The 24049-nt window shown below is 46.2% G+C and overlaps 1 protein-coding gene across 1 annotated transcript in view; it reads right to left on the reverse strand.

The window, feature by feature from the left end:
* Window positions 1–24049, reverse strand: part of grm7 (glutamate metabotropic receptor 7) — a 164148-nt gene that overhangs the window by 63544 nt on the left and 76555 nt on the right. Inside the window, exons 3-4 of the mRNA XM_026306234.1 lie at window positions 15478–15613; window positions 14489–14643 (exon numbers count right to left, since the gene is read on the reverse strand). Coding sequence (XP_026162019.1) covers window positions 14489–14643; window positions 15478–15613 — 291 coding nt within the window. The remainder of the gene's footprint in view (window positions 1–14488; window positions 14644–15477; window positions 15614–24049) is intronic.

Genomic DNA, 24049 nt, shown 5'->3' on the forward strand with positions numbered 1-24049 from the left:
CTGATCTGAGCCAACACTCACACTGGCTGAGACAGATCATTGGGCAGATTAGCCTGAAAATGCACAGTCATCCTCGGAGTCATTACTCAGGGAAATGTGCGCCCACAGACATGGTGAAATGTATCTTTCAGATTAAATGTGACTTGTGCTTTTCAAGGAAACCATTATTTCTAATGTCCTTTACAAATAAACGTCCACAAATCACAGAAAATACGAAGTTTAACTGCAGAACCCGCCTGAGGATCCTGCTGTTTTTCAGTTTCCTCCAGTGCCACAGTGACATTTGTCTGTGCGTCCATGGACTGACCACAGTTCTGCTGCTGTAGTGATACGCTGACTAAACATGTGCAGATATGTGGGCTAAAAAAAACACAAATCATGGCCCACAGCATAACTGAGTGAATCCGTGACAGCATCTTCATCTTGTCAAATACAGCTGTAAAGACTGAGGTGGTCATTGCAGCTGGCAGCCCAGACCTAAACAGAAACTCAGCACATGTTCAGAGGCAGTAATGAGCAAAGCCAGATCTGTGTCGGACCACAGAGGAGAAAATGAAGGTTAGTGACTGCAGCTCTCTGAAGTTTGGTTTTGCAGTTCCTGTCTGACATTTTCTGGGTCAGGGATTGGGTCAGTGCGAGCTGCAGCATGTCAGGCTATTGTGACATGCTACGCCAGGAAATTACCACTGGGACGGCACCAAAGCCTGAGATGTTCACGGTCACATGCTGTTGAAGGAAATGATTACCATAAGTTTAATAAAAATGGGCCGTTTTGAATTTTTTTACCAAACATAACAGCAGCCAATTAGGAGAGAGGATTTATGTGGTGAAAATTGGGCTGTTTTCACATCAGAGATGATAAACAAAGCCATTCACACATGTGTGGGAGGGCGCGAGGTGTGCTGCAGGAAAAACATCCGTTCTAATGTGGAGTATTTCTGGAAATGACAAATATCTGCAGAGTCAAGTGCACAAGCACAGGCCGACTGTCCGACACTGAAAACGCTTTCAGCTGCTCAGGCCACGTGGTCCCTGAGAAAAAACCCAGGAAGTCTTCTGAGCTGCCGTCGCACTAACCTGCCTCCTCACAGCTTCATCAGCTCAGGAGTTTATTCTTCTTCCATTGCAGTGAATGCTGTTTACTCAGAGAGGGGATACAAACCAGTAAGTGTTTGCTCATTTCCCTGCAGGCTGCCAGTTATCAAGCTCCAAGAGCTCCGTTGATGCCACCGGGACTTTGCTGTAATGCATCCACATTTCACACAAGTTCAAAGCCTCACGTCGGCTCACAGCGGGTTCTGTCCTTCAAAAAAAGATCTGAAAGTCCTTATCTTTGTTCAGCGTAGGGGGAGTAAATAAAGAAAATACTTCAGTAGCTGTGAGTCATCAGTTCGTCACCATCCCACCCTGTGGAGAGCAGCCGGCGCAGGTGTTCTCAGGTGAACGCAGTCCCACGTCAAGTGCATGGAGACAGAACAGTGTTGTTGCAGACTGTAGTTTTTGTTATTGCCCGATTTTCGTCACATTGATTTATTAACAGCACACAGACCGTTGCTAAATCCAAACCACCACCTGGCAGCTAATTAGGTGAAGTCTGCTCAGGTCAGTCTCATGATTGGGTGATAATGCAGAGAAACGTCTGTACGAGAGAGACGAGGCTGCATTAACAGTAGTGGACATCAGGGCATGGGCCCAGGAACCCCGACAGAGAACACTCCCTTTCTCTGGTTTCACTTAATGAAACCCTGGGAAAACAGGTCCCAAGTTATAGTTTGGTCCAGAACAACATTTCTCAGTTCCGGCAGTTGATATGTCTAATGTTGACTATTAACACTCAAATGCGGGTTTCCCAAGGTTCGCAAATGGTTTCATTTGGTTTTTATTTACGTCTTGCACAAAGCTGCACTTACAGGCGTATATGCAATAAAAAGAGCCGAGCCTGAAGCCAAGGAGTCCGTCTGATAAATAGAGACTGTGTGTTTGGGGCTGAAACGCTGCAGTAAATCTGTCCCTCTGTGGTTTCACACTAATGAAGAGAAGAGGGGGAAGTAATGAAAGCAGTTACACACTGTCCAGCAGCAGACAGCAGCTGACGAGTAGCTTCAGTTATTAAGTCACGTGTGCGTCTGCAGACAGAGAGAAGCTGCCACTCTGACCCCGTAATTGCAAAAACTAATCAGAACCATACGTTTCCTCACAGACGCCTGCTAATTGCAGAACATGCATAATGAAGAAGGCTGTGCAGAGAAGCAGGAGGGGTTTCCTCTGGTCTCTGCTGCTCAGCTATCAATGCAGCAGTCACACTTTAAAGCCGCCATTAATCTGCGTCTCCCTCTGACTTGTCTTTCACAGCCTCCTCTCCCTCCTCTCACCTGCCAAGAGGCTTTTCATGCTCTTCATCAGGACACAACAACAATGATAATGACTGACACACTGATGGTTTCACTCTGAGCCATGTCTTCTCAGCATAGTAACACTCTTCAGTTGAGTCAGCTCTCTAATCCAGTTGTGTGGGGCAGGCGTTTAAAGTCTGACACCCCCAGACAAAATCAAGTGAAATAAAGAGGGAAAAGGAGCCAGGTCATAGTCCCAAACCTGGACATGCTGCATCCAGCATCTCCCTTCAAACAGCAGGAATCTGCAGTTTTAATGAAGCAAACGATATTTCATTTATCATTGTTAAGATGCTGTGATACAAGACTGAAATGTAAATAGGAAAAATATTTCACTAATTTAAAACAGAACCGTGAAGCTTGAGAAAAATCTACTTCATTTTTAAATTGAATATTTGTTGTGTCTTTTTAATTACCTCGAATAATAAACTTTCAAAATTATCATCAAATTAACATCATGGAAGCCAATTAAAACTGAAATTTAAATAAATATGCTTAAAAACTAGAGGGCAAAAAGATCACTGTCACTGTCTCCATCCATCCATCATCTATGCCCCCTTAGTCCTAACCAGGGTCCCAGGGATCTGCTGGAGCCTATCCCAGCTCTCTCTGGGTCAAAGGCAGTCCTTTGCTGTAATCTCAGTGAGCTCTGAGGCAGCAGCAAACAGGAGAAGAGGCACTTTGGCCTGCTGGTGGCGCTGCATGAAAAGTCAGCATCACCCAAGTCTGTGAAGTTGATCGGAAGCAAATTTCATGACTATCCAGCCAACAGTTGTCAAGGTATTTTAAACCAAAGCTGCAAACCTCACGAGCAGAGAGACAGAATCCTGACTCATCCTCCGATAAAAACAGGCAGAGCTGTGATGCTGAGTAACGTCAGGGGTCACTGCCCAGCATGTTTCCTGGAGGGACAGCAGACTGTGACGCACCATCAATCAACAGCAGCCAAGAAAACTGTGAGAGCTGCAGGTGGTTTTCTGTGACCTTTTCTTGTCTTTTCTACTTTCACCTGTACTTTCCCACAGGTGAAGAGACCTTGGAGCTGAGGTCGGTCCTGGATCCTGAAGAGGCAGAGACGCCGCCTCACGGCCACAGGGCAGCGTTTCCACTCAGGTCCCTGTTAGAACATGGGGCTGCATCGGCAGCTCTGGCGCTCAGAGGTGTGTGTCTGAAGCCAGACTGGTCCCACTGTGTCCGACCGATGCCCTCAGCTCCGGACTAACACCTGATCCGATGCAGGCTGTGAAGTCAAGGACCGAGCAGGTTGTTGGTGCCGATTAGTGAAGTACAAATACATTCATGTCAGTGCACAGGAAATGCTTTATAATTGTTTTATTCCTTCTCATATTTTTTGATTTCTCATGGTCTTTTATCTGTTTTCTCTAGTTTGAATTTTTACTATTATTTTTTATTTCATCCCATTTTTATAAAACTGTGCATTAGTCTCACACTGTCGTCAGACTGTTTTACTGTGGACATTTCTTCTCTTATTATCAGCAGCGTGAAAAGCACTTTAAACCAAAGCTGCTGAACAAGCAGCTTGACTGATTGATTAAGTACCTCAAATAAAAACCTGCCTTCAAAATCCCATTGAAGTAAAATGTCTCAGTTTTAATCACAGAAGCTGTTTATCATCCATTAATACTCGTCATCCATCAGCTGCTGGCACTTAAGCCTGTAAAACTTCACCGACACCTGGACACACAGTTTTGCTGCTGGTCTGGATGGTCCAAATAATGGACCCCAGTCTTTATACACACAGTTTGTTGGAAGGACTCAGCCGAAGCTGGGACACCTGGAGGAAACTGTTTCCATCCATTTCCATGGTTCATTTCCTTCTGCTGCTGCAGGAAAGATGGAAGGAAGCATCACTGCACCTCTGACATTTCACTTCTGACACTTTACCACTTGGGACCAGTTCAGCGTCAGACCTGGACCTGAGCTGAAACATGTCAGTCACAGCTGAAACATGGAGGTGACCCAGACTGTGGTGAGGATCAACTGTTGTTTGTGGGAACGTGCTGCTGCATGTAAAGAATGAATCGGAGGAAATCTCTGCTAAAGGCCCATGTTGTGCTTGTAAACCCTGTGAGGGACTGGTCGACCCTGGTAAAGACAATGAACATGTGCAGGCATCCAACAAAAGGAGAAGCATCTGTGGAAAACTCAAACTGTGACTCCAGCCCGTCTGGAGTCTGCTTCATCAACATGGTTTCTGGGGCACAATGCATCAAACCTGTGCCTGATAAAATTTCTCAGCAAAGCTCTTTCTGCTCCTCACTCAGACTCACGTACGTCTTCCTGTACGACACCCCGTGTGCCTTTAAAGCCGCCATTAATCTGCGTCTCCCTCTGACTTGTCTTTCACAGCCTCCTCTCCCTCCTCTCACCTGCCAAGAGGCTTTTCATGCTCTTCATCAGGACACAGCAACAATGATAATGACTGACACACTGATGGTTTCACTCTGAGCCATGTCTTCTCAGCATATTAACACTCTTCAGTTGATCTGGCACAAAGCCTGGACAGAGAACACAAAACAACGAGTATCAGCTTCAGCTTCATCCTCAACCGACTGTCCGTCTCATCACTCAGCGCTAACTTTCAAGTGCATCTCTAAAGGTTCCCAGGTTTCTGATTGGATCACTGATGCTTTTTATCATCAATACACCGAGCCACTCAGGTGTCAGCACTTTAAGACTGAATACCGTCACTTAGACCACCTGCTCCGTTAGCGAGTCTTTGTGGAGCTGTTGGATATGAAGAACGTCAACAATGTGATGAGTCTTGGCTCAGGCTCATTTTGCTCAGTGAAGTTTGCAGCTGGCGTTTCTTAAACACTCCTAGAGTCTGCAGTTGTTCATAAGCAGGTGGACGAGAGGTCGTATGGACTTTACACCCAGTCTGGTCCCTGCAGGTGCCCAGATCCAGGCCCTGGTGTCTCTCAGCTATATTACCCCCCCCATGACTCTCTGCTACCTACAGCCCGTCTGTTGTTATTCCAGCTTCTCTACCCTGTGTTGGCAAAGTCCACTCAGTCAACGACTGTGCTAATGTCTCAACTCTCTGTGAAGAACTTTGGTCCACATCTCAAGATGATGTTACAAACCTTCATTCAATTAAAAATAACAAGTACAGCTCAAATTATTTCTGATATGCAGCAGAGCTGACAGTACAAGCAGAATTTAAAAGTGAATTGAGCATCACCTTCAGCCCGTCAGCCGACAACAATCAGGTCTCTTAAATGCTTCTGGATCTCCATGTAGAAATTTAAGAGAATTCATACAAATGTTCTTAAATTCAAATCCATCCAAAAACTATTTAGTTAATAATGAAAACTGATTAGTTTCCCTCATTTAGCATTTTTCTGTTCATTGTTCAGTGTCTGTCTGTACAGAAAAGAAGAGACACTTCCCCGGAGGGTTCTAGTCCAAGATGTCAGAATGTGGAGAAGGAGAAACATTCATCAGGAAAGCGAGTAATAGAAACACCAAAAGCAGCTTTACACAAGGTTCACACTGACGTCTTTAACGAAGAGTGAAATCCTTAAAGCAATCTGTTGTATTGCTGCATCACATAAACACAAACCATGAAACAGACGTCGGAGCTCGGCGTAGTCAGGTTAGCAGTTCAGTTTCAAAGACAAAGCGGCGAGATGAGATTCTGTGAAGAGTTTGGAGGAATCTACAAGTGGGTGCGTATTTCTATTCACACACATCGTTTGGTGCTGCAGGGTATGTGATTCATCTCTCAGGGTGTGTGTTACAGGATACACAGCACCAGTGAAGTGGCAGGGGAATACACACAAACGTGCACAAAGGGCAGGTTTCACAGCACCTGCTACCATGAGCCATGTAGCTGCCGATGTCGCTCTGATCTGAAGCGTTAGACAAACGTTTAACAGGTCTAAGACGTTTTTAAAATAAAAACGTACCTCACTCGGGGCCATTTACCAGCTTTCCTCATTTTATTTTGAACATAAACAGGCTCTGAATGTCGGAGCCTTGAGAACTGGATGATCTGGAACACCGGGGAGGGTTCTAATGAAAGATCCATGAAGGATCCAGTGGAAACGTGTCCACCCACGACGGACTGAGCTGAAAACTTTGAAGGAAGAGGTGCTCCTTTCTGCTCCTGAGGGAAACCTTTTTCTTCAGCTAACACCATCCACGACGAAGCCAAGCTACGGGTCGCAGAGTTCAGTTTAAACACACAGGTAAACACATGCTCTGCCAACATCCTACACATCACGCCTGCACTGTGCACAGTTTCAGCCGGTGAATGTGGCACTCGCTCGGGGCAGCTAAAAGCTCCAGTGCTCCATATGAGGCTGCACTCTGTGTAGCAGTAATTATTTAGGTGTCAAGGCCGAGAAATGTCGACCTTCAGAAACTAAAGCTTCTTATTTTATAGAAAAGACCTCGGTGCAGTTCTGATCATCACTGAGTGCATGTTGGTGCAAACAGCGTATTAACCAGAGATATAACAGAAACATTACTGAGATGTGACCAGACACTAATAACACACACACACACACACACACACACACACACACACACACACACACACACACACACACACACACACACACACACACACACACACACACAGCAGGTTTCACATCTCCAATGTCCATCAAATGTAAACATTCATGAATTGGTGTGAATTTTAAAGCAGCAGCTTATGAGTCTTGCTAACACTTATAACTAAGTGGTTGGAGCAGAGACGCACCAAACGGACCAGAACCGAACCAGCAGTGATGGAGGCCGACTGTTGTCTCTGAGCGTCACCTTTGTAAAGGTATTAAAGCTTAAATTTAAACAGCTGATCCATAACAGTTACAGATTCATGTCTGTAACAATCTACAGCCATGGACAGCTGCCTTCAGTCTTTGTCCCCCAGTGCGTTTTTGTCTCCCAGTGCACCTTTGTCCCTCAGTGTGCCTTTGTCCCCCAGTGTGTCTTTGTCCCTCAGCGTGTCTTTGTCCCCCAGTGTGTCTTTGTCCCTCAGCGTGTCTTTGTCCCCCAGTGTGTCTTTGTCTTTCAGCGTGTCTTTGTCCCCCAGTGTGTCTTTGTCCCTCAGCGTGTCTTTGTCCCCCAGTGTGTCTTTGTCTTTCAGCGTGCCTTTGTCCCCCAGTGTGTCTTTGTCCCTCAGCGTGTCTTTGTCCCCCAGTGTGTCTTTGTCTCTCAGTGTGTTTTTGTCTCCCAGTGCACCTTTGTCCCCCAGTGTCTTTGTCCCTCAGCGTGCCTTTGTCCCCCAGTGTGTCTTTGTCTCTCAGCGTGCCTTTGTCCCCCAGTGTGTCTTTGTCTCTCAGTGTGACTTTGTCCCCCAGTGTGTCTTTGTCTCTCAGTGCACCTTTGTCCCCCAGTGTGTCTTTGTCCCCCAGTGTGTCTTTGTCTTTCAGCGTGCCTTTGTCCCCCAGTGTCTTTGTCCCTCAGCGTGTCTTTGTCCCCCAGTGTGTCTTTGTCTCTCAGCATCTTTGTCTTTCAGTTTGTCTTTGTCCCCCAGCGCGTTTTTGTCTCCCAGTGCGTCTTTGTCTCCCAGTGCACCTTTGTCCCCCAGTGTGTCTTTGTCCCTCAGCATGCCTTTGTCCCCCAGTGTGTTTTTGTCCCCCAGTGTGTCTTTGTCTCTCAGTGTGACTTTGTCCCCCAGTGTGTCTTTGTCTCTCAGTATGTCTTTGTCCCTCAGCGTGTCTTTGTCCCTCAGCGTGTCTTTGTCCCTCAGCGTGTCTTTGTCTCATTGGAGACCATGTGTGTCTCTTTGCAGGTCCTTGTCTGAGGGACCTGGTCCTCTGCTCCGCCTCAGGTTTCACTTTCCAAACAAATGACCAGATAACATTAGTGATGTTGGAAAAAACAGGCCATAATAACCTGAAAATGAGCAGCAACAGTAAAATGTCACATCAATTTATCAATAATAACCTGGTGGTGTAACACTCTGCATAATGAGGAGGCGTTAAGAGCATTATCCAAACAGTCAGTTTGATGAAAGGAGCGCTCTCAAGGCATTTTGAATTATTATATAGTTTGTGAATATACAGTGTGTTAGAATATCATAATTTCATGTTGTAGTTTTTATCATGTCAGATATCATGTCACATCGCAGCATTAGTGGAGTATGGAAGCCAAACAGTGTCCTCTAACAAGAGAAGAGGTCAGGGCTTTGGGACGAGGGGGGGGGGGGCGAAGCAACAGTGACGAGTGATTCAGAGAAGGAAATAAGTAAAGACAGAAAAAGACAAATAGAAAGAAGACAATAACCTCAGTGTGAGGTAGGAGAAGGGATGTTTAGCATGATCAGTGTCAGTGGCTGAGCGCCTCCTCCCATCCCTTCACCGTTTGTCAGATCAGGGTTCAGTCTCACACCAGCACCAGAGAAATCCAGTGCGACAGGCTGCCACAGAGCTTTCCCCTTTCATTAGCCCGGCGCCGTCAGAAACAGCCACCCAGTCACCACACGGTGCTGCAGCACAGGGCCGTACACAGGCCTGCACGACGGCTGGGACTTTTAAAGACGCCACTTTGGATTCTGCAAATTATGAAGGACATTTTTTACTATTATCTGATTGGTTAGATGTTTAAATAAAATCACAGACTTAACGGCTATTTAGATGCTGAAAACAAGAGGATCCCATCACATGCTGCCGATTAAGAAGCTAAAAACACAGGAGCTACGTATCACCTCAGAAGAAGCTAGTTCAGTCTGGGCCCCATCTCTAGTAAACATGTTTATGTACAACTAATTAGCAAATATGTTCAGAACAAACCCAAATACAACGGGATCATGTTTTCTGTCAACAGTCTCTCACGGCTCCTGTTCGAGCTCAGAGGAACCAGCTGCTCCTTCACAAAGACTTCACAGCTTGAACCCAAAGCACCATCTCTCCTGTACCTGAAACAAAAAGCTTTTCACTCTAAACCACAGGTGGGACTGTGGATGTGGTTTGACACACACGTGTTTGTATACACACCACTACGGTGGCCCCCTAGGGACAAAACTCACAAAGGTGAAACAATGCAAACCCAGAACCACAACACATAAGCAAAAAGAAAAACACTGTCATCACAGTACAATATCCAATTACCCTGGGGGAGGAGGAAGAGGAGGTGGAGGAGGAGGAAGAAGAGGAGGAAGAAGGGGAAGAGAAGGAAGAAGGAGGTGGAGCAGGATGAGGGAGAGGAGGAAGAGGAGGAAAAGGAGGTGGAGGAAGAGGAGGAGGAGGAAAAGGAGGTGGAGCAGGATGAGGGAGAGGAGGAAGAGGAGGAAAAGGAGGTGGAGGAAGAGGAGGAGGAGGAAAAGGAGGTGGAGGAGGATGAGGGAGAGGAGGATGAAGAGGAAGAGGAGGAGGTGAAAAAGGAGGTGGAGGAGGATGAAGGAGAGGAGGAAGAGTTGGTGGAGGAGGATGAAGGAGAGGAGGAAGAGTTGGTGGAGGAGGAGGCGGTGAGGACTTTTAGTGACTGACTCTATGCAGTTTGAAATGTACTTTTGACTTTTGTTTGTACTTTGTCCCTCTGGGCCACCGTACGTCGACCAGCCCAATCACAGTGAGTTACAGCTCTGCAGTAAACGACTACAGTAAAAACACAAACAGATTCTGATCATCATCCAGAACGTAATCAGAAGAAGAGTCTCGTACATCAGCATTAGTTCCAACAGCACCTGAGGCCGTTTAGCAGCAACAAAAGTGCAGGTCATGGGAAGAAAACATCCAGACAATAAAAGCACAGAGACGTTCGCAGTTTCAAAGATAAAAATCAGCCACTGAAATGTGACGCTAAATTTTTAAAATGCTCTGCAGTTCAAACACAGCAGGTCCAAATGAACAGTTCAGGGGTAATGAGCGTCTGGTCTGGTGTAGTGAGTCTGTGGCAGCTGCTGCATGAGACCTTTGTAAATGCTGCATTAAGCCGATGGTTGTGCATAGACAATGATCAATCTATCATTTATCTATAGCCTTGGAAAATTATGTGTCACAAAAATTACAATCTGATTTGTTGTCGATATGTAGAAGTAAAATCAGTTTCACTGCTGCAACATCAGTCCACCCACATTCCTGGGTATCACAGTAAAGTACTGAGACCACCACAGCACCAGGCTGCATCCAGCTCCAGCACATCACCCACAGTGAGAGGTGCTGCCTGCAGAGGCAGTGGTGCATAATAAATAACCTCCAATTAAAAAGCATCACTTCAAATGTGCAGCCCCGTCACACTCAGGACATCCTTGTTTGGAGGGTAAGCTGCTGTGGACAGATCCACTTACAAATCTCTTTAACAAATCAGAAATAAATCGGTGTCAAATTATGTCCATTTCTCTGTGTAACACTCATCAGCGAGTTCATACTGTTCTTCCTATCTGCTATACTCTGCTGCCATATTCTGCCTCTGTCTGAGCAAAGAACAAACTACTCTGCAATCTGAGCAAACACCTGCGTGGCTGAATAAAGTAAAGAGATCACTGCAGAGATGAGATCAATGGGAAGTCGACAGCCGGAAAAATGTCCTCGTGTTCATAATGTAAAGAAAGAGACCGTTCCCTGTGGCAGCTCTGGTCGAGACGACGTGTAGGCAGGCGCACGAATGAGCCGCAGAGGAAACTTTGCTGCGTCTCGGATGTTTCTGTCCACACTGACACTCGTCAAATGAAGCTTGAAACAAAAGTCTCAGGGTTCAGATGTTTTGGTACGCTGCCAGGCTGGAGATTCTGGAGGTGGAGGAGTCCAACAAGCCATCGCAGCCTCATGGACTGACCTTTAATATTTACAGCAGAAGCTCAGGTGTGAAGAGTAGAGCAGGTGCTGTGGGCTCAGTGACCCTGTACCAACGTAGGATGAAACTTTGACCGAGCAGATCAGCTGGAGCTGGAGCAAACATCGAGCCCAGATCAAGGTGCTGATTTACATATTTGACCAGTGACAGACAACATGTGTGATTTTAACTTCAATCTCTGCACAGACGGGCCTCAGGTGTGACAGGTGTTTGGTTCAGACACCCCCTGACGGATGAACCAACAGTGTGTTGGATGTCACACTGAGGTGTCATCAGTTCATCAGGAACCTGCTGTTGCTCCTGCTCTGCAGCTGCTGCAGCCGAGACACGTGGCTCCATTCTTCATGACGGCCCAGAGCAAAGGTCACAGACTGCCGCTCTGTAGCGAGGAGGCTTCATACACTCCGTTGTTTTTGAAGTCTCTTCAAACTGTGACACTAAACGTGGATCAGACGTAACTGACTCTGAGAAGAGGATCCATCTCAGCTGGAGGCCACGGACTCTGAAGGAGGCCTGAGCTTCCAGAGGGAAAGTTCCCTCGGTTTGGTCGGCGGCTCACGCTGACGTCTCTCAATGAAAAAGATGTTTTGGTGTGAAACAGACTTTCCCTGCTCCTCATGCTCCTCAAGCAGAGCACACACACACACACACACACACACACACACACTCACACACACGCACACACACGCACACTCACACACACGCACACTCACACACTCACACACGCACACACACACACACACCACACACACACGCACACTCACACACTCACACACGCACACACACACACACACACACCACACACACACACACACCACACACACACACACACCACACACACACACACCTAGGTCATTAATAAAGTCTGACAGTCTGTATGAGCTGAGCAAAAACTAACTGTTCTTCTGAGTGAAAATGTCTTTTGATATTTTGCAGCGTTAACTGACTCGACACTTGTTGTCGCCTGTTGGTGTGAGGAACCTTTGTCTTCTTCAGGTTTAGAGCTGGTGAACGTCAAACGTCCTGATTTAAGCTTCTCCAAATTGAACATCTGATGATTTTTCCATGTCTGGCAGTAAACTGAACATCACAGGGTCCTGACCTGGCAGCTGAATTTTAAATTCACTGGTTTTGTTGTGGAGACAATATTCAGATAATTTACAGACGAAGAAAGTAATCAAGACAATAATTAGCAGTCATAGATTAGGATAGTTAGATTTGTGCTGCATCTGTTTATAGATGATGCCGGAGCTTTTTCACGAGCACCTGGATCTGGCCTGGCACACCGTTATTCTTCCAGTGCTCGTGTTGATATTGTGCATATTCATAACATGTTTAATGAAATCACCCTGCAGCACATGGCTGCTGTTCCTGCATACAGAGCTCAGCGAGTTAATAAGGGCCCTGGAGCAGGTTCAACTGGACTCTGCTCTCACCTACACAGCCCTGATGGAATGGGTCTGCTGAGCTCTCAGGCTGCTCGTCACGCCCCCGTATTCTCTCCTACTGTCCTTGGTTTCCAGAAAACCTCCATTTCCACAAAGCATTTGTCCGAGGAGAGGAGACGAGAGAGCCTCACCAACTAGTCTTTCCCAGGGTGACCCCCTGCAGCTCCTGGCAGGGCTTCAGTTTTTGAGACGTGTTATTGAGGAGAAGAAAAGGTCACTGACAATAGACCAGGCTTTCATATGTTTGCAGGCCAATTAGAATTGCAGAAAAGAAAATCTGCTCTGGCAGCTTCCCATTAACATCCTCACTGTGGTGATTGTGTTCAAATACAAAGAACAAAGGATTCATATTTTATTTGAAGTCAAAACCTTCATGTTAAGACAACAAACGGTTTTTAAATGCTGTTTGATACGACAGCCACGCTGCACGCTGTCGGGTCAGCAGGAATGAAACAGCTCTGTTCTTCCTTACAGTCAGTCCAACCATCACTTATGTTTCCTCTGATCTGCAGTTTGTGCAGTTTTATCATGTCAGCTGTCAAAGACACACAGGGTCTTCACGACTTCTGCGTCTTAAAGGAAAAGGTCCACATTCTGGGAGACAGACCAGATTCACTTAGCTCAGTTTAGCTTAGCATCAAGCCTGAAATGAAACCTGAATGAAAGGCAACACAGGAGGCTCAGTGACACCATGAGCTCTGGTCAATGTTAAGTCATAATGAATGTGATCATTCTAGACCTCGGCCTTCAGGGCAGACCCATTTCCCAGGCGTCCTGTCGGCTGCCTGCTGGTTAGAGCTGGACTGGTCCATAGGGGGTTCACACTTCCCCAAACACACCGGAGCACATTTCCAGCTGGCATCACCATGGCATTGGACAGATGAAATATTTACATTTGTTTTCTGCCTGAGAAAATATCACAAACCCTATGGCACTTATGACAACTTGACCACTGCTAGTTGTCACATTGCATTCTGGGATACCTAATTATCCCAGCTCAATAAAATGGGCAGGAACAGTCCGAGGTGTTGGACCTGTGCTTATGGACCAGAACGGTTTTGTGTTGTGACTAATGATGTTTCATGAGCCCAGAGCGCAGCCTGACAAAGGCCCACAGAGGAGCCTGTGCACGTCTTACTCGCCAAAAGCCCTGGACCCATTTAAACAGACGCACGGTTCAGTTACAACTTCCCTGTGAACACTCACTTTAAATATCATCTATCTGCTCCGACGTCCGACAGCCGAATCAGAACTAAACAGAAGTAGACGTGTAACTGAATGAAAACACAGTCGAGCAGCTCGAGTGTCTATTTCTGGTCTCACTGTGCTGATGATTTTAGCAACAAGGGCTAAATAAATATTTGCAGAAAAATGCTGAAAATTTAGTGTGGGAGTTAAACACTTCCCCAACAAACAGATGTGTTTAAATCTGCATAGAACAAGAGCATTTGTTGAGTTTTAGTCAAAACGCTGAAGCATCAGCACAATTTAGTTCCCATCTCCTACAGAAACACGTCGGCCAACGTCAGATGAGATAAATTCTACAGAATCGGGTCCAGCAGACAGAGACTTTACCTCTTTATCAGTTCAATCAAATCTTCAGCAGTGACGGAGACACGGAGCTCGTGCAGACACAGCCGTCCTGATGGAGGCTCTCAGGCAGAATGGTGATCACAGATAATCAACATCAAAAGAGTCCTGTGCAATTTTATGCTAAAGGGAACAGCAGTGATGAATGTTCTCACTGATGGCTGAGGTTTTGGTTCTGCACAATCAGGAAGAAGTCATAAGGTACCAGGTGCAGAGATGAGAATGAGATGAGATGAAGAATGAAACCTGAGAGACACGTCGGCACAGGTGAGGCTGTCGGGATGAACTCACCGCTGATGGTGGCCCTCTTCGGCAGGATCGTGATGGCTCCTACGGCAGCGTCCTCCAGCTGGTGGATGGGACTGTTTTTGGCCCCCCAGCTGTCGGAGCCGATCCACAGGAAGTGACCCACCTGGTCTGCTCGCTTGCTGGCATTGAGGATGCCCCTGCACGCAAACACACACGGATGAGTGTCATAGCAGCTGTGTGTGAGCTGATCAATCGATATCGCACAAACAGCACTGACCCCAGTCGGTGAAGGAAGCGCCCAGTGTCTGACTAACTTTCTTTAAAAACAATATTTTGCCGCAGTGTGAGTCTGTTTTGTTTAAGAACTGGCACATCGACTGAAATCACAGTATAAAATAATGTCAACATGTTTTTAAATGTACTGTTCTACTTTTGCATTATCACAAATCACACGCTGGGCTGGAGCGTTGGTCTCCCACACATCGACCCAACAGCACCAGGATGGACACGTGTCCACAGTGACAGAGCAGCTGCAGACTTCAACCATAACTCTGTTCGTTATTTACATTTCCTGCTGTGACGTTTGGATCTTAGTGTAGCTGGATCAACCTCAGGGCTTCTCTGCACAGAACCACATGTTTCCTCGTGGACACACACGGACATGAGTTTCACTGCTCCTGAAACACAAAGTCAACATCTCCACCACCGGCAGCGTGTTCGGGAACAGGCCAGTGTTGATCATCGAGTCTTCACAGGCTTCATGTGGTGAAATTTCTCCCTCACGTCGGATGCTTCTCAAAATTCACTCACATTACAATGAATCTAATAATATAAGATGTTTAGAAGGTTTCAGTTTTGTTTGCAGGAGAGAGGAGCCCCGGCACCCCCAGACAAATCCCAGCAGAACCTTTAAAAATATCAGAAATGCTGCTTTGGTCAGATGAATAGATTTGGAATTAAAATAACAGTGTTGATGCACCTGTGTATCTTTCTTTATTTGGAAACTAAAAGGTGTGGAAATATTCCTTTACCTGATATCTTCGTCAGAGGCGAACAGGATGACCGCCCTGGCGTAGCGAGTGTCCAGCAGCAGGCGGATGATTTTATCGAAGTCGGACGGTTTGTGGTCGTGTGGGATTTTCAGCGACTGGGCGATACAGATTCCACCTGAGGAGACAAAACGGGACATTAACATTAACACACTGTCATCTGCAGCCAGTGTTTGAAACTTCATGGACTTTCTGTAAAAAAGACATTACTGCTGATGATGTGGCTGCTTTAGAGCTCTCAGAGGTCCTTCAAGACCAAAAGCTTGAGAGCAGCAGTAAAAGGGAGGGCAGAACCTAAAAGCAGCAAAATGCAGCAGACTAATGGAGCAGCAGAACACAGAGCTGTGCTCTTCTCTCTCCAAAGTCCGACATTTCATGAAACCACCGACATTTCTTCACACAGTGGTTTTGAAAAGACGAGGAAAAAGGCTGAGAGAGCTCCAGGCCGAGGTGCTGCTACTTTCAATAAATGTCACTCAGACTGGAAAGTGTGCAGCCTGTCGCTGAACTTTTCTCTGCTCATGGCGCCTCATCAGGACTCTGGCTCTGCTGTGCAGGGTGAACACTCAGTCCGTGCACAAATAACATCAAATCACATTCAAATAAAGGTTGTACTCTGAAAAACGAGTCGCCAACATTATAGCTGCGGCAGATTTACTGTAGTTCTCAGTAGGAACTCTGTTGTGTTTCCCTGACGCTCCCATCAGACGACACCGGACACACATAATTGGATCTCTAGGACATACAGGAGATATTTCAGTGGCCCGTCAGTACGAGGCTCTGAATCTGTCAGGCTGTCGATACAGGGAGTAGCAGCGATAAATCACAAAGCTTATCGGCTGCTTGAGGAATAAATCCACTGCTCGGTGTAGTTCTTTGTTGGATCAGCTGAGAGTGCAGGCATGTAGGAGGGAACAGACCAGGCAGCTGGTGCAGCAGGAAAGAGGAGAGGCTGGTGCAGACCTCATCATCCTGTTGCTCATCAAGTGTCATCAAGTCAGAAACAAACATCCATAAACACCACAAACAGAAAGCAGGTGAACTTATTGATAAACTTATTGTCTGAATGAATAAATGACATTTACTAAGAGCAGCAGAGTCGCCGGGAGGATGAGGAGCCCACATGAACAAACATGATATTTTGGTGGAGAATAAACATAATTTATCGTTATGCTGACAGAAAACATGACCCAGTTGACATTATGTTTAGCTGTACAGGAACATGATGAGTTTTGATATCGATACCTGCGCTGCAGCACGGAGCTGAGCTTATTTGTTCAGGCAGCAAGGAGAGAAATTTACAGCCCATGTGCAGCAGCTCTCAGTGAGGGACAGACATTAATTTGACAGACTCCCTTCCTTAATTAGGTTTTTCAGCAGCTGCTGATGGATCACCATATCAGGGAGCTTTAAGAGCGATCACATTGGGAGCCTGTGAGAAAATAAATGTTTGTGACGCCGGATACTTCTCATCATTACCAGCTGATTTACGCTCTGTGCTCACACACAGTGGAAACATTCAGACAGGCGGTGCATGGACTCACAGCAGCAAACGTCGAAAACCACTGGACACTACCGTCCAATAATATGAGACAATAATGTGTTTCTAAACACATCATCGTAGTTAATCTGACGCCGATCAGGTGGATTTATGCTTCACAGAAGGGGGCGGCAGTTCAGGCCTGGATATGTACTTCTTTGAAATAAAGTACTTTTACATTGTTATAGTCCCAAATGATACTGAGCCACCCTGACTTTCCCTTAAATCACCAGCTGGATCAGTAAATACTGAAGTTTCTGACTCAAATATACAGAGATCAATACATGTCATATCAGTTTTATTGATATTATCAATCAATCAAGTTGTTTCTATTAAACGGCCCAGAATCGTCCTCTGACATTGAGCTGGAGAAGAGTGTGCGATCAAACATATACGAGGAATGAGCCACCCCACATCTTATTCAACAAATGAATAAAACATCTGGCAGCAAGTCCTCCCCCCAGATCTCTTACTGACATCTGTGCATCAGCACTACATGGTCTGATTCTAGTCTCTGCTCCTGATGTTTCAGTGCACACATTCATGACGACGTGTTTCAGGATCAGTCACATGTCCGAGGGATGTTTACTTTCTGAAGACGACTCTGCTGATACAAACTTCGACAAAAGACAGAAGAGTCGCTGCCTTTCAGCATCAAGTTTCTTGGTTGTACTTCAACCTGAAGTCAAATCTATTTAACTATTTTGATATTTAGATAATCACATGGCTGTTTTTGTTGTAGCTGCAGCCTGTTAAGAGACTTCAGACTTCACACCACAAGTGAACTAAGGTGAAGTTGGATTTAAAACAGGAGAGCAGTTGTTGTTTAACTGTTGTGTTGTTTGTTTTGGGTCTGTACAGACAAAATTAGCATGGGATAGCTGAGCAGAGGATAACTCTCCAGTCTGAGCAGCTCCAGTGTGACTAAGAGCACAGATTACTTTTACAGATCTATCTTTTATGGATCTGAGAGTCTTGGTCAAAGTCCCTGAGGATGGTGTCTGTTGTCAAACAGCAGAAAAGCCCCTGGACAAGCTCTCTTCAGGCATCTGGTTTTTAAGAACAACACCTGGCCTAATAAAAGCTATAAAAACAAAAGTGCACACATTTCGAGTGTGGTCCCATCATGCCTCAGTGCTGCAGAATAATTTTAGAACATTTTGGGAGTGCAATAAGAAAACAGCAGCTCTCAGGAAAACGGCAAAGACCTTGTTTCCTGAAGGGGTTTAGGGTCAGTGACTAAAGCTCAGGGTACTTCAGAAAGCCTGACTGCTACATGATGTGGCAGGGGGCCTGAGCTATTTTCTTTACTTCAATCAAATACTGTCAGGCAGGAAGCTGCAGTCACACTTTAATCTGACCTGTGATTAATTAGAAACACAAACTAAAACCAGCTTTTCTGGTCCAGACGTCACTAGAAAAACATTTTCCAGGTTCACACTGACACAGTCACTGCTGTGAACAAGGGGGGCAGCGGCATTTTGTCCATTCCCATGTTCCAACAGAGCCCGGAAGATTCTCCTGAGAACCTCCTCGAGGTGATCAGCCGATCAAACACAGCCTGCATGTGGACAACACTTCGGCTGAGTACAGACGACACTGTTCCTGTTACTGCACCGGGCAGATTTACTCTCATTTGACCTTTAACTACTTCAACATGCAAACACTGATAATACAGTGTCTCCAACTGTGGTACGACACGTCTGAAGCAGCACGAGCAGGAAGCAGCTGCATGTTCTTCATGTCAGACGAACAACTGAGGTCACAAGGTGGAGGAGGTAGAAAACATGGCTGACACAAACACACACAGCTCAAACATGAGAATGAATCATGTCCATTCAAACTGAGGACATCTAGGAAACACGTCACACCACACTGGCCGTCTGATGTGACAAAGTCCAACAGCGAAAACCATTTAAATATATTGATCTTAATAGCAGACACAAATTTTGTCCTGAAACCTGACTAGTATTATTATTAGGGACAGAGCCAGACTTACGGCAAGAACCGTAGCAGATCGCTGCCAGACGACCTGCAGCAACTTTCAGGGAGTTTGCAGGTCACAGGCAGGAGGCTGCAAAAACCTGCAACACAACCTTAAAATCAATTCCCAGACTGACGACACTCTCACTTCGATTAGAGCTGTGAAAACTCTGGCAGCAGCATTTTTCTGCTAAGCTGTTTTTGGCTGAAGGGAGTGCAACGGGCAAGTCTGGAAAAGACGAAGGAAAAATGTTTCATCCACACTTTAATTCCAGTTTTTCTGTTTAGGTGTTTTTTTAAACTAAAGGTGAAGGTGCTGGAACAAAGTCCTGGATTTCTGAGAAGACAAAGTAACTTACAATCACTGTTGTAGTTGGTGCCACTGACTCACTGGACATATGACCTGGAGTCTACATTTAAACACAGGACCCACAGTCCAACAACTTACTCATCATCTCGGCATATGGATGGATGGATGGATGACGGTGGATGGATGATGGTGGACGGATAGATGGATGAGTAAATCGATGGATGACAGGCTGGATGGATGGATGAATAAATGGATGGATGATAGATGGATGAATGCATGCATGGATGGTTGGATGACAGGGTGGATGGATGATGATGGATAGATGGATGGATGAATATATGCATAGACAGATGGAAGATAGATGGATGACGGTGGATGGATGGATGGATAAATTGACTTGAACAAAGAATAAATTCAAATAACATATTTTCCATCATCTTCAATCGACTTAGACTAAACTTTATTGATCAGGCCAAATCAGAATATTTGGTAAACTTGGATCGGCCCTGAATTCATCAAGACGACAGGTAAACATGCAGGACGATTCTGGTTTGCATTAAAGGGCTCAACGCCGCAGTCCATTTGGGCCCGAGTTGTGCTCGACAGCGAGACTTATGTGGTTGTGATAAGCTCGTCTGGACCCCGACGCCACGTTCGCTTCCAGGGCCCGTTCTGACCACTCAGCCCTGACACCCTGGCATCACTTCACGCTTCGACCTTGCAGGTTTTGACACGCGCCACCATAACTCCAACAGTGAAGTGGAATGGCTGGCTGGACTGGAATGAGGCCATAACTCAGTCAACTGCACGGCCTCACTGCACACACACACACACACATACGAATGCACACGTGCACGCACGCGCACGCACACGCACACGCACGCACACACACACACACACACACACACACATATACATTGACATACTTTAAGCAAAGACTGATTACCCGGATCAATATTTAGTCGCAGGTAATACAGATAAATTCCCAGGATGGCTCAGAGAGGAGGTGTGGTTAGGGGGAGGCTGAAGACGAGGCAATAAGTCGCTGGTGTTTATGAGCGCCGTCTGGCTGGGACTCACCGGGTGCTGGAGTACTGTAACGGTTCCTGCGCAGTGAAGGATGTGGACCCCTGACAAGGTCAATTAAAAGGGGTTTTGTGGCTGTAGATTCATGGCACCTGCGGCAAACCTCTCAGGACTGTGTGTGTTTACATACACTCACATCGTGGGAGGGAAAGTGACGACTGTCTCGTTTATGAGTCGGGAGTTCGTGTCCGATAAGCCAACATGGCTGCCGTCCTGCTCGATGCACCGATGTTCTGAGTTGGTCGACACACACACATGGCAGCTTATTGACGCGTCAAAACAATGCAGTGCTGAAACAGTCCTACACATTTCTGTAGTCTGGTCCTGAGTTCACGCCGCTCTCAGTGCATTATGGGAGGACATGACACCACCAGTGTGTTGGCCTTTAAAAATACTCGGCTGCTCAACAACAGACTTTGGCAGAACTTTAAGCACCAAGTCCAACCTTCATGAAAATGTGACTAAGTCATGACTAAGTCATGATCACCTGCACGTTCTGTACAGGTGAGAGTCAGTGAATGTGGCAGCAGGTACATCGAGAACATCATCAACTACGACTATTTCTCAACTAAATTAGGCGACTAGTGCCTGAAATGTTAGTGCTGGGTGTCACAGAGGACGGGCTGAAACATTAAACATCAGGACCAGAGACTAGAATCAGTTTTAGGACTGGACTGGTCTGAGGATTAAAGAAAACCTTTTAAAAGTTCTAAACATTGTGTTACAATAAACAAACCCTGAGGGTGAATTAACGACAGTTTCACATGAAAGTGTCACAGCTACAGCGCCTGTGTCGAGTCGTGTCTTTACAGTGCACGTGTCAAGGAGACCGCCAACAGAAGCGTGAAAGAAAACTGGGCCTCTCAGAAATAGCTGCTCCCCAAACAGCCAATTTCAGAGCAGTGATCATGTGACCTCAGCTTCTACCGTTTCTACCTTCGAAACTTTTTTTTATTGTGTTGGAAAAAAACTTCAAACCCAAAGACAAGAAAGCGAACGTGTCACTCTGTGTTTCTGTCACTGTCTGCCCATCTCACCACAGACACACTGCCTTTCAGTTTGGATGAGGAAAGCACTTAAAACCTTCGCCCTGATGTACTTTCTGTGTTTCAGAGAATGTACCTGGTAACGTTTCCTGCTGGAAAACATTAAGAACTCCTTCAAAATACATGAGGAAGTTCAGAAAAAGAGCTCTTACTTTGAAAGGAGGACAAAGGGGGACAGAGATGATGTTTGGTGGATGGACATGGACTTTTATGTGGTAAAGTTACGGAGTGCAACTTTAAAACAGCAACGAAATAGGAAGAGACGAGCAAGAACCAGAGCTACAGAAGGAGAGGTTTCATTTTTCTGATTTCATGTGAGTGATTTCATTGCTCGTGCATGGAAAAGTTAGGGACCCTTTTGTCCACCCCAGTCGGTTTATTAGGAACCCCTGTGTCTGCCCGGTTGGTTTATTAGGAACCCCTTTGTTGGACCCAGTTGGTCTAATCCAACAACCCTGCAGTAAATCCTCCTTCATGAAAGCGATAATGTTCAGTTTGTGTTCAGGCTGTTTCACCTGTTCATAAACCTGATGATTGTTATGGAGGCTGCAGTTTGTGTGGACAGATGTTTCTGGTATTTTGTCCATCCTTTTACAATATATATTCTCTGTATAACAAACACAAACTGAACCTTCATGAAGGAGGACAGACTCAGCACAGATTCAATTTTGGTGAGAAAAGATTTCAGATTATTAGTCCACTAACCAGCCTCCACATGCAGATTTGCTGCGGGTCATGTTTAAATTGTGTTTGAGGAAGTTGATTGGATTAAGCCAAAACAGATTTTGGTCCAGGACACAGACATTATCCCTGAAACCATGTCATTAAAAAGTCTGTGGTGTTCGCGCTTTAAAAATGTAGAAACGTGTAGAAACATCATGCATATTTTACAGTGTTTGATCAAATATCTTATAAATGGTTTGCTTTGAGAGAGGCTGAATCGGAAAAGAGAGGGAGAGAAGCTTTCATCATCAGAGCCATTTTCCACACAGGCCATCAGCAGAATATCAAAGTGCTGCATTTGTATTCACAGAGACAGAGAGCGGGCACAGGCCGACTGCGCTTGTTAGCGACCTGCAGGTGATGGTGGTGGTCAACTCCAGGTCAAAAGTGTTTGCACACTACACTTCACAGCGACAAGGCAGAAAATGTCAAAACGCTGATTCCATACAGTCCGACGAAGCGCAGTACGTTCACACCTACGGGCAATTTAGAGTCTCCAACCAACCAAACCTGCATGTGTTTGGACTGTGGGAGGAGAAAACCCACACAGACACAGGGACAACATGCAGACTCCACACAGAAAGGCCCCGGGTCCACCTGGGTTCAGACCCTAGTCCTGACCTGCATGTGTTTGGACTGTGGGAGGAGAAAACCCACACAGACACAGGGACAACATGCAGACTCCACACAGAAAGGCCCCGGGTCCACCTGGGTTCAGACCCTAATCCTGACCTGCATGTGTTTGGACTGTGGGAGGAGAAAACCCACACAGACACAGGGACAACATGCAGACTCCACACAGAAAGGCCCCGGGTCCACCTGGGTTCATACCCTAATCCTGACCTGCATGTGTTTGGACTGTGGGAGGAGAAAACCCACACAGACACAGGGACAACATGCAGACTCCACACAGAAAGGCCCCGGGTCCACCTGGGTTCAGACCCTAATCCTGACCTGCATGTGTTTGGACTGTGGGAGGAGAAAACCCACACAGACACAGGGACAACATGCAGACTCCACACAGAAAGGCCCCGGGTCCACCTGGGTTCAGACCCTAATCCTGACCTGCATGTGTTTGGACTGTGGGAGGAGAAAACCCACACAGACACAGGGACAACATGCAGACTCCACACAGAAAGGCCCCGGGTCCACCTGGGTTCAGACCCTAATCCTGACCTGCATGTGTTTGGACTGTGGGAGAAGAAAACCCACACAGACACAGGGACCACATGCAGACTCAGAAGTCAGTTTGGTGCTTACTGCTGAAATGTGCTGCTGAAAAAGAAAAGTCAGGCGTATTGGGGCGTACAGGGGCAGAGTAGTCCTCCTGTCCGAGAAACAGAGAGGAGGAGGCCTCAGGAGGGGCAGCAGAGGACAGATGGGGGTAGAGGCTGTGAACAGAACCAAGCAACAGATTCTGGACGGAGCAGAAAGTCACAGGCAACAGCAAAAGTTATTGCGTCTGCTGCGATGAAGAAAACAAATTACCTGCACACAAACACAATCATGAACTGAACTTCATATGGACTCAGTTTTTCCAGTTCATCCTCAGGGAACATGAACCTCCTTATTGCCTCGAGCACGTCTTATAGCACAGCTGCTCCTGAGTCTCCGTCCGATGACATGAAGATTTTCTACATCATCTTTCATCAAACATTAGCGTCTCTGTCACCGAAGCATCACCAGCTGCACAGAGCAGTCACAGGGTTTAAACAGCAGTAAAAGTCATTTGTCAGTAAAGATGCTGGAGGTTGTTCCTCCTCCACGCTACGTCTTTATCCTGCCGTCTCAAAATAGGAATAAATGTCAGAGACACCTGGGAAAAGAAGAAAGTTTCTGAATGAATTTCCGTCGACACACTGAGCT

This window comes from Mastacembelus armatus, chromosome 5, assembly GCF_900324485.2.
Source record: "Mastacembelus armatus chromosome 5, fMasArm1.2, whole genome shotgun sequence".
NCBI lineage: Eukaryota > Metazoa > Chordata > Actinopteri > Synbranchiformes > Mastacembelidae > Mastacembelus > Mastacembelus armatus.